The sequence below is a fragment of the Pantherophis guttatus genome, chromosome 3 (assembly GCF_059756535.1).
Source record: "Pantherophis guttatus breed Tessera chromosome 3, ASM5975653v1, whole genome shotgun sequence".
In the NCBI taxonomy this organism is placed as follows: Eukaryota; Metazoa; Chordata; class Lepidosauria; order Squamata; family Colubridae; genus Pantherophis; species Pantherophis guttatus.
This window is the reverse complement of record NC_142065.1, coordinates 54,938,733-54,949,221: the sequence shown is the minus strand read 5'-3', so window position 1 is coordinate 54,949,221 and position 10,489 is coordinate 54,938,733. Positions and strand designations below refer to the sequence as shown.

General features: G+C 40.0%; 1 protein-coding gene across 1 annotated transcript; it reads left to right on the top strand.

The window, feature by feature from the left end:
• Nucleotides 1-4,961: 4,961 nt before the first annotated feature.
• KCNA10 (potassium voltage-gated channel subfamily A member 10) lies at nt 4,962-6,610 on the top strand. Its single transcript, XM_034415265.2, has one exon. The coding sequence runs from the start codon at nt 5,011-5,013 to the stop codon at nt 6,583-6,585; it is 1,575 nt and encodes a 524-aa protein (XP_034271156.1). The 5' UTR covers nt 4,962-5,010; the 3' UTR covers nt 6,586-6,610.
• The last annotated feature ends 3,879 nt before the right edge of the window (nt 6,611-10,489 follow it).

Sequence of the window (10,489 nt, the reverse complement as noted above, 5' to 3'; positions counted from 1 at the left end):
AGTGAGTCCTTCCTTCTCATTAGGTGACCAAAGTATTTGAGTTTCATCTTCAGGATCTGGCCTTCTAAAGAGCAGTCAGGGTTGATCTCCTCTAGGACTGACTGGTTTGATCGCCTTGCAGTCCAAGGGACTCGCAGGAGTCTTCTTCAGCACCAGAGTTCAAAGGCCTCAGTTCTTTGGCGCTCAGCCTTTCTTATGGTCCAATTTTCACAGCCATACATTGCAACTGGGAAAACCATAGCCTTGACTATACGCACTTTTGTTGGCAGGGTGATGTCTCTGCTTTTTAGTATGCTGTCTAGATTTGCCATAGTTTTCCTCCCCAGGAGCAAGCGCCTTTTAATTTCTTGGCTGTAGTCCCCATCTGCAGTGATCTTGGAGCTCAGGGAAATAAAATCTGTCACTACCTCCATTTCTTTCCCATCTATTTACCAGGAATTGAGAGGGCCATGATCTTAGTTTTCTTAATGTTGAGTTTCAAGCCAACTTTTGCACTCTCCTTCTTTACCTGCATCAAGAGGCTCTTTAGTTCCTCTTCACTTTCTGCCATTAGAGTGGTATCATCTGCATATCTGAGGTTGTTGATATTTCTCCCTGCAATCTTAATTCCAATTTGTAATTCATCTAGTCATCACCTTTCTTGTGATGTGCTCTGCATATAAGTTAAATAGGCAGGGCGACAGTATACAGCCTTGCCAAATTCCTTTCTCAAATTTGAACTAATCAGTGGTTCTGTGTCCAGTTCTCACTGTTGCTTCTTGACCTGCATATAGGTTTCTCAAGGGACAAATAAGATACTCCCATCTTTTTAAGAACTTGCCACAATTGGTTGTGATCCACACAATCAAAGGCTTTAGCATAGTCAATGAAGCAAAAGTATATGTTTTTCTAGAACTCTCTAGCTTTCTTCATGATCCAGTGTATGTTGGCAATTTGATCTCTAGTTCCTCTGCCTCTTCAAAATCCTGCCTCTGGTAGTTCTCAGTCCACATACTGCTGAAGCCTAGCTTGTAGGATTTTGAGCATAACTTTGCTAGCATGTGAAATGAGTGCAATGGTGCGATAGTTTGAACATTCTTTGGCATTGCCCTTCTTTAGAATTGGAATGTAAACTGATCTTTTCCAATCCTGTGGTCACTGTTGAGTTTTCCAAATTTGGCAAATTGAGTGTATCACTTTTACTGCATCATCTTTTAAGATTTTTAATAGCTCAGCTGGAATACTGTCACCTCCATTAGCTTTGTTGTTACTTAGACTTCCTAAGGCCCATTTGACTTCACATTCCAGGATGTCTTGCTCGAGGTCACTGACCACCCTATCGTGGTTATCAGGGATGTTAAACTCATTCTTGTATAGTTCTGCCACCTCTTCTTAATCTCTTCTGCCTCTGTTAGGTCCCTGCCATTTTGGTCCTTCATATTTGCATGAAATGTTCCCTTCATATCTCCAATTTTCTTGAAGAGATCTCTGGTCCTCACTATTCTATTGTTTTCTTCTATTTCTTTGCACTGTTCATTTAAGAAGGCATTCTTTTCTCTTCTAGCTATTCTCTGGAATTTTGCATTTAATTGGGTGTATCTTTCTCTTTCTCCCTTGCCTTTTGCTTCCCTTCTTTCCTCAGCTATTTGTAAAGCTTCCTCAGACAGCCATTTTGCTTTCTTGCATTTCTTTTTCTTTGGGATGGTTTTAGTTGCTACCTCTTATACAATGTTGCAAACCTCCATCCATAGTTTTTCAGGCACTCTGTCTATCAGACCTATTTCCTTAAATCTATTTGGCACCTCTACTGTATATTCATCAGGGATATGATTTAGTTCATACCTGAGTGGCCTAGTGCTTTTCCCTACTTTCTTCAATTTAAGCCTAAATTTTGCAATGAGAAGCTCATGATCTGAGCCACAGTCAGCTCCTGGTCTTATTTTTACTGACTGTATAGAGCTTCTCCATCTTTGGCTGCAGAGCACATTGTCAATCTGATTTCTGTGTTGACCGTCTGGTGATGTCTATGTGTAGAGTCGTTTCTTGGGTTGTTGGAAAAGAGTGTTTGCTATGACCATCATATTCCCTTGACAAAATTCTACCAGCCTGTGCCCTGCTTCATTTTGTACTTCAAGGCCAAACTTGCCTGTTATTCCAGTTATCTTTTGCCTTCCTACTTTAGCATTCCAATCCTCCATGATGATAAGGACATAAATTTTTGGTGTTAATTCTAGAAGGTGTTGTAAGTCTTCATAGAATCTGTCAACTTCATCCTATCCAGCACCAGTGGTTGGGGCATAGACTTGGACTGCTGTGATGTTCAATGGTTTGCCTTGGATTCGAACTGAGATCATTCTGTCATTTTGGGGATTGTATCCCAGTACTGCTTTTCCTACTCTTTTATTGACTATGAAGGCTACTCCATTTCTGTTGTGGCCCATCAGTGGCCTGTGCAGATTGTAGCTGATTCTGACAACGAGGAGGCTGGTGTGGTGCTGAGCCAGCAGCCTGTGCAGCTGGCGCTCGAGTCGGACAGTGAGGAGGCTGGAAAAGATGTGGTGCCAGAGGCAGGGATTCAGCCAGGGCCTTCAGAACCTCCAGAAGCTCCTTTAAGTGAAGAGGACGAAGAGGAGGAGCCTCTTCTCAATGCACAGGCGCACAGAGCTGCCAAAAGGCAGGAGTGGCTCCTCAGGAGGAGGTCTCCTCGAGAGTAAGGCTTGGGGCTGATTGGCCACTCCCTTAGCCTATTGAAGGAGGAATGCCACTTGCAGCAAGCTGTAGAGAACAACTTTAGTTCAATCTCCTTCGCGGCTGGATTCTCTGCAAAATTGTTTCTGGGCTTTCTGCCAACTCTAGTAAGACTGTGATTACCTTATCTTAGAATTCTGGTAGGCTGTTAAGACAGTTTATTAACAGCCTTTGGTTGATAAAGACTAAGTTATTTGAGTAAAATAAGTTTTGTATAGAGTTTGTGTGTGCTGCGTTCTTTGGGGTCTGTAGCTGGGGCTGAACAATTTCTTCTGAAGGATTCTTGCCCACAGTAGTATACCTGTTACGTACGGACGCATGTACTAAGTTACATAGCTGCCGCGGATTGGTCGGAAACCGCGGCGGGAAATTGAAAGCGCTGTCAGTGGCCAGAAGGCGGACAATGGAAAGGTTTAAAAGGCAAGCCTCGGCTGCCGCGTGTTGAGTCGATTCGGGAAACGCACTAAATAAAGAAGTGGTACAGATGTTTCGAGTCCAAGTAGTGCATCCACGGGCAAATCTAACAATACCTGATAGTCATCGGAATTAAATTCACCCATTCCTGTCCATTTTAGTTTGCTGATTTCCAAGATGTTGATGTTCAGTCTTGTCATTTCTTGTTTGATCATGTCCAACTTGCCTTGATTCATGGATCTTACATTTCAGGTTCCTATGGAGTATAGATCTTTACAGCATCGGACATTCCTTTCACCATCAGATACATCCACAGCTGAGTGTCCTTTCGGCTTTGACCCAGTTGTTTCATTCTTTCTGGGGCTGTCCATGGGGTTTTCATGGCAAAGATACTGGAGTGGGTTGCCCTTTGCTTCTTCAGCGGATCACGTTTTCTCAGAACTCTCTGCTATGATCTGTCCATCTTGGGTGGCCCTGCATGGCATAGCTCATAGCTTCATTGAGCTATGCAAGCCCCTTGGCCACAACAAGGCAGTGATCCATGAAGGGGGAGACGCTATACGGCCCAATAAATGGGACTGTTATTGTGTTAAAAGTAGTGCCGAAATATTCAGTAGGAATAGTTTTGCCTTATGTTCAGCACAGAATCACAGTTCCCATCAGCCCCTTCCACTGTAGTGAGATGTTATAGAAACTGTAGCCCAAAACATTTTTGGAAAACAGCAAACACCAAAATTTTCTGTAGCATGAAAGTAGTTACAAAATAGTCCTGATAAAAGTGGATTTTCAAAATCAGAGCTTAAAATGCTTATACAGTATGAACTTCAGAATTTTTACACAAGTCAACATTTAAAGGAATAAACGAAAATTCCTATATACAGTAATCCTTCCAATTTCTAAAATCTGCCATTCTTCTTTATTCTAGTACTAAATAGACTTCTTGAATTCTTTCTCAAATGTATTTAAATTAATTTAGTACTGCAAAGTTTCCATAACCAAGAAGCTTGTTAAACACTGGTATCACTGAATTATCAAACCTATTATTTTACCGTAAACCCTATGAGTGTTACTTGGAAATTATTTGTGTAAGAATGCAATGTGTATTAATGCTAAGAACCAGTGTTCATCAGTTTGTAGCATCTGCAAACTGTAGCATTTCTTTAGCCTGTGGGTGACCAAAGCAGAACCTCCAGAGACCTACTTCTCAAAAGTGATCACGTGGAAATGTAGACTTCTGCTTGTGGTTGAGATAAGCATTTCCCATAAGCAAGCAATCCATTCCCCCCTTACTTAAAAATAAAAAAAAGATGCATGCATATGCAAATGTCTGAACTATAAACGGTTAATGGAGGGTAAGCTTCTGTTGCTAACCCCAGCCTGTTCCTTGATATCCTATGAATTTACTGTAGTAAAAAATACCTGCCATGACAGAATTTAAAATGCAGAATAAAAAACCCTTTACTCCAGTAATCTCACTTTGAATTTCCCATTTGAAACAAGTGTCTACAGTTCTCATGGATCAGTAAAGTTATTACAGTTCATGGTTTTCGTGTATCCATCCAAAGACTGTCTTTGTAAAACTTTATAACCTTGGGTATTGTAAATTATGCTGGAAGAACTATAACAAAATGTGGGTTCCAAACATCTACAAGACTCCTCCTTTAGAAAAATTATTCAGTTTGTTTAAAGAAGAATTATCCTTAACCCAGATTTATTTCATTCTTTGCAAGCAAAGCACGCATACATACACACACACGCACACACACATAAATCCTTTCTCCCTCTCCATTTGCAGATAGCGTGGGAAAGACACAGCCTACTGGTATCTAACCTGGGGATTTAGGCTGCTCACCTGCTTGCTCCCATGTGATGGATGTGTCCACTTGGAAAGAAATGGAGGTGGCACTGGTTAATTTTGACAACGCTGATGAAATAATGGAGGAGCCTTGCTTTTCAAGTGACCTCAATGCTGCTGAGCAACTGCACAAACAGCCTTCCAACTGTGCCAGCCTTCTGTCTAACTGGAGAATACTCATCAACAATGAGAACACCAACAATGAGACCATATTCTCCAAATTGTCTGCTGAGTTCTGTGACCACTTTGGGGCAGAGAACGGGGGCCTGGATGAGGGTGACCAGAGGGTAATAATCAACATTGCTGGGCTGAAATTTGAGACGCAGCTCAAGACACTTCATCAGTTTCCAGATACCCTACTTGGAGACCCTGAGAAAAGAATACATTATTTTGATTCCATGAGAAATGAGTACTTCTTTGACAGGAATAGGCCCAGTTTTGATGGAATACTGTACTACTATCAGTCTGGGGGTAAAATTCGGAGACCAGCTAATGTTCCTATAGATGTCTTTGCTGATGAGATCACTTTCTATGAACTTGGTGAAGACGCAATGGATCAGTTCAGAGAAGATGAAGGCTACATTAAGGACCCTATCACCCTTTTGCCATCCAATGACTTTCATAGACAGTTCTGGTTGCTCTTTGAGTACCCTGAAAGCTCAAGTGCAGCCAGGGGTGTGGCTTTGGTCTCAGTTTTGGTCATTGTCATTTCTATTATTATTTTCTGTATAGAGACTTTACCTGAATTCAGAGATGAGAAGGAGCTAAAGCATGAAAGTAATAATGTAACCAAAGCTGTTATGGCATCTAATACTTTCACAGATCCTTTCTTCATGATAGAAACTGCTTGCATCATTTGGTTCTCTTTTGAATTACTAGTCAGATTCATTGTTTGCCCCAGCAAAACCGAGTTCTTCAAAAATATTATGAATATCATTGATATTGTATCCATCATTCCATATTTTGTCACCCTTACTACCGAGTTGATTCAACATAGTGAGCTGAATGGCCAGCAGAATATGTCTTTGGCCATCCTCAGGATTATCCGCCTGGTCAGAGTATTCCGCATCTTCAAGCTTTCTCGGCACTCCAAGGGGCTACAAATCTTAGGACAGACCCTCAAGGCCAGCATGAGGGAACTTGGCTTGCTCGTCTTCTTTCTCTTCATAGGAGTCATATTGTTTTCTAGTGCCATCTATTTTGCAGAGGTGGATGAACCACAGTCACATTTCTCTAGCATACCTGATGGCTTCTGGTGGGCTGTAGTCACCATGACGACTGTTGGTTATGGAGACATGTGCCCTACCACCCTGGGGGGAAAGATCGTGGGGACTCTGTGTGCTATAGCAGGGGTGCTCACCATCGCACTCCCTGTGCCAGTCATTGTGTCCAATTTTAATTATTTCTACCACAGGGAGACAGAAAACGAAGAAAGACAAGTCCTGCCTAGAGAGATAGAAAAAATACTAACTAGTGCAGTCACAGGGAATGGGAGTATAGATTCCTTGAGTATCACAGATGAAAACTTTTCTCAAGAAAAGAAAAAAAGTATTGAATACTCGCACCTTGACAGAATTAAGGGACACTGACTGACCGACTGACTGCTATATCATGCCCACGCTGTGTAACTCTTCTCCCCTCTCTTTAAACAACATAACTTTGGTTTTCAAGACATTTATTTTTTACTTTCTGATTTCTTGTGACATTCTTAAATAAATAGGTTTCCTTTTCTGTCATCTAACATTCTGATTTTATTTTTAATTTTTTGTAATCGATCACTCTGGTTTCTTCCTTGTTTGCTTTGATATCAGTGGCTTCCTAATACAAGAATCCATGAATTGTGTATCATTTCTTTTCAAAAACACGCTACCTTGTAATGCTGCCTGAATGTCACACATTCAGGAGGACTCTTCTTTTAATAACTGCTAGTCCAGATGGAGCAGATGGAAAGCTCTGGAAGAATTACTACAGTGCCAAAGTTGAATTAATAGAGGCAACTGATTGACACAGCATGTTGACTGACTGATTGACTGACACAGCATTTTCAATTAACTGTTTCCTGTTTCTTCTTAGTCTTTCAGTGCTACTGATCTAACCCATACTTGCAAGTGTCTTTAGTATGAATAAATAAATATTTATCACGGTCTTGACAAAACAACAACAACAACAATATCATCCCAGGTATTTGGGAAGAACTCAATATGTGGATAAAAATGGTAAATCCAGATTAAACATCTGGCAAAACAAAATATAAGCATAATAAGTAATAAAATATTTGAGATCATATGTAAGATATAGACATATATTCTTAAGTGTTCTCACTAAAATCAGGGAATCTGGTTAATTATCATCTTAATGATTTCCAGGAGCCTTTTCAAAGCATTAATCCAGCCTAATATATAATGTTTTATAATGCAAATAAAATTGGGGTAGGGCTTTGATCGCCACACTGACTTTTTTGATCTCCTGCCTGTTGGAGAACCAGGTAGTGAAAGATGCAGAAATCTAGCCTATAGCCCACCACACTCATTCTAGTCTGCTTTTCTCAGTCCTTCCACAGTCTCTACTCCTGTCCTTGCTTCTGCTCAATTATTTAAGTCATCTGGCCATTCCTTCTCAGGTTACAATTTTATACATTTTTATCTATGGGGCTAATTGAGTAGACATGTATACACTCATCCTGTCAGTCAATTATAGACCTCTTCTTTCATGCAGTGTACAGTACATACTAGCTGTTTTACATGTCATTTCACATTCCTCTTTGGAGGAAAATACATGTAAGTTCCATAAATGTGAAGTCTTCGAACAATTAAAAGCATTGAACATTTGTATGCGGCCAAACAGAATTCATATTAACAACAACAACAAAAAAGTTGTTTCAATCATGCACATTTACCATTGAAATAAAGAACCACATTTGTCATTTCTTGACAGCGAATATCATGTTCGTTTAAGTCAGATGAAGACATGTAGAATTGTAGAATTAGCATGGAAGTAATCTTCTATGATAGTCAGAAATAAAATAAATTCAAAAAAAGGCTGCACGAAAAGCCTTTGCAGCCACACTTCTTTTTAGTCCTTTAACCTATTTCTTTTATTGTGCCATCATCATGATTTATTTGACTTCAGTGAATACTTACTGTGCTTTAGCGCTGTCTATTCTTACTTGTGACCAATTTAAATAACCACAGTGTTTGACAGATTCTTCAAAATTTTGATTCTTCCCAGTCCACAGAGAACTGTGAAGATGGTAAGATAGAGCTATACGCACACCACTCCAAGTGCTTTTATAAATCACACACTGTCTCCTCCTGTGGCTGGAAACATAAATAAATTTGGTAATTATGGTGGCTGCAGTTGATCAGAAGTTGATAGGCAGCCAGACTGTTGATGATAGACTTTCAGACAATCATTACATGCCCAGTAGCCATCTGAGCTGTCTTTAGGAGATGAATTAAGATGGAAGGAACAAAATTAATATATTTCTCTTTAAAGGAATATTTCTAATCTGGATGTACAGTGAAAAATAGCAAAAATCTGAAACAAACACCTCTAGAAATAAATAGCCACGGGTATAAAATTTTCTCATAGGAAAAAGTACACTGGAATTTGTGGTTTGCTTCTGTGGTGTCTTCTTTCACTGCTGTTTACAATGATAAAGGTTCTCCTTTATATATCACCTCATTTTTATTTCAATCTTCTGGCAATCTTTCCCATACAAGATGGCAGAACTCTCAGAAGTTAACTAGATAACAGATGTATATTTAGAATTTAGATTTAAATGATTAGCAGCCTACCATTATTCATAGATAGATAGATTATAGCTAAATAGTTACAGATACATTTTTCTTAAAATGTCCAGTTGCAATAATAACAACAATAATAATTATATACTTCAATTTTGGTTAGAAATATGCAATGCTATGTGATGCATTCAAGCTATTTAACTCACCTCTAAATTACAAAAATATACAACTGACTTTAAAAACAATAACAACAATAAAATAAATGCCTGGCTGTATGTCAAGTATATACTGAAAGCAAATACACAAAGGTCAGCCTAACACTAAAATCTCAGTGAATATTTTTAAAAGTAGGGAATGGCAAATATAGTGTCCACCTTACTATTGCATTATGTTTGAATTTAAGCTGTTTTGCTGATTATAGAATTGTAGAAGTAGACAAAGCATGATCAAATTCAATGAACAACTGTGAAAAAAATAAGGTACTTAGGATAGTGATATCCACACTTCAACTTCGTTATACTGATCCAGAGAAACGTCTTATCTATAGAGACTTCCTCTTAAAAGGTCAATAGAAATATTTGTTATCCAGATAAATTCACCTATGCATCTGCCACAGAATGCTTCCTTTACCCAAACACATCATAAATAAATCTGCAAGGCAGATATATCTGGAAATGGTGGCGACACATCAGGGGTGGGTTCTACTCACCTTTACTACCGGTTTGCAATGGGGCCGCGCACACACGTTTGCTTTGCTTGCACGTGCGTGCAATCTTCTGTGCATGCACAGAAGCCTTTGCGCATGCGCAGAAGCATTCTGATGATGTCGGGGTTGGTGGGTGGAGTCTCCCTCCAGTTTTACTACCGGTTTTATAGAACTGGTCCGAACTGGGGGCAACCCACCACTGCAACACATAGCCATCTGTCCTTCTGATTTTCTGGGATTTTCTAATCACATGTATCCATAGCCTACCAATGCAGAAGAACATAAGAATAAATTAGTGAAACATTGCAGACCTGATCTCTAAATTACAAAAATGCAAAACTCGAGTTTTTCCAAAGGTAACAACATAACTAATATAACTAAGGGCTCACTTTGGACAACCACCATGAACAAATAAACAGTGCTGAATTTCACATACAGAGTAGGATCAAGAGGACCTTTAATAAATAACCTCTTGAAGCAAAGAAACAGAGTAGGATGATGGAAAGCCAAATCACTCCCCCCCCCATCTCTCTCTCACACACACACGTGCTTTGCTTGCACGTGCGTGCAATCTTCTGTGCATGCATGGACTTAAACTGAGGTCTCACATAATCTTTCAGCTCTGGGCTTGTTGACATGCTTTCCAGACGGCAGTAGTGATGGTGGCTGCAGCCTTAGTCTAGAGCGTCTAGAGTAAAGTTTTGAAAATCAAATCGGAGGAATCAACGCTCAAATGGATCAGACTATTGACCAACATCCACCTAGTTGCTATCTTTGTAATTTCTCCTTCAGGCAAGGGAAGATATATGCTTTCCATGTCAGGGTCTCAAGACATGTGTCAGAAATATGTTGGTTTCCTGGACTACATACAGGCTGACTTCAATCAGAACTGGGGGTTCCAATGGAGAAAGTAAGAGAGTACAACCAGGTATGGAATATTGGCAGGATACTAAATGTTGCCATTCCAGAGGGTCGGTGCGCCCACAGAGAACACCCTCATCCTGGGCGCCACCAGCCGACATTGTGGCCGATGGCACCCGG

Bases quoted from the DNA above. Each gene is read 5' to 3' on its own strand.
- KCNA10 (XM_034415265.2), top strand. From the start codon at position 5,011: ATGGATGTGTCCACTTGGAAAGAAATGGAGGTGGCACTGGTTAATTTT.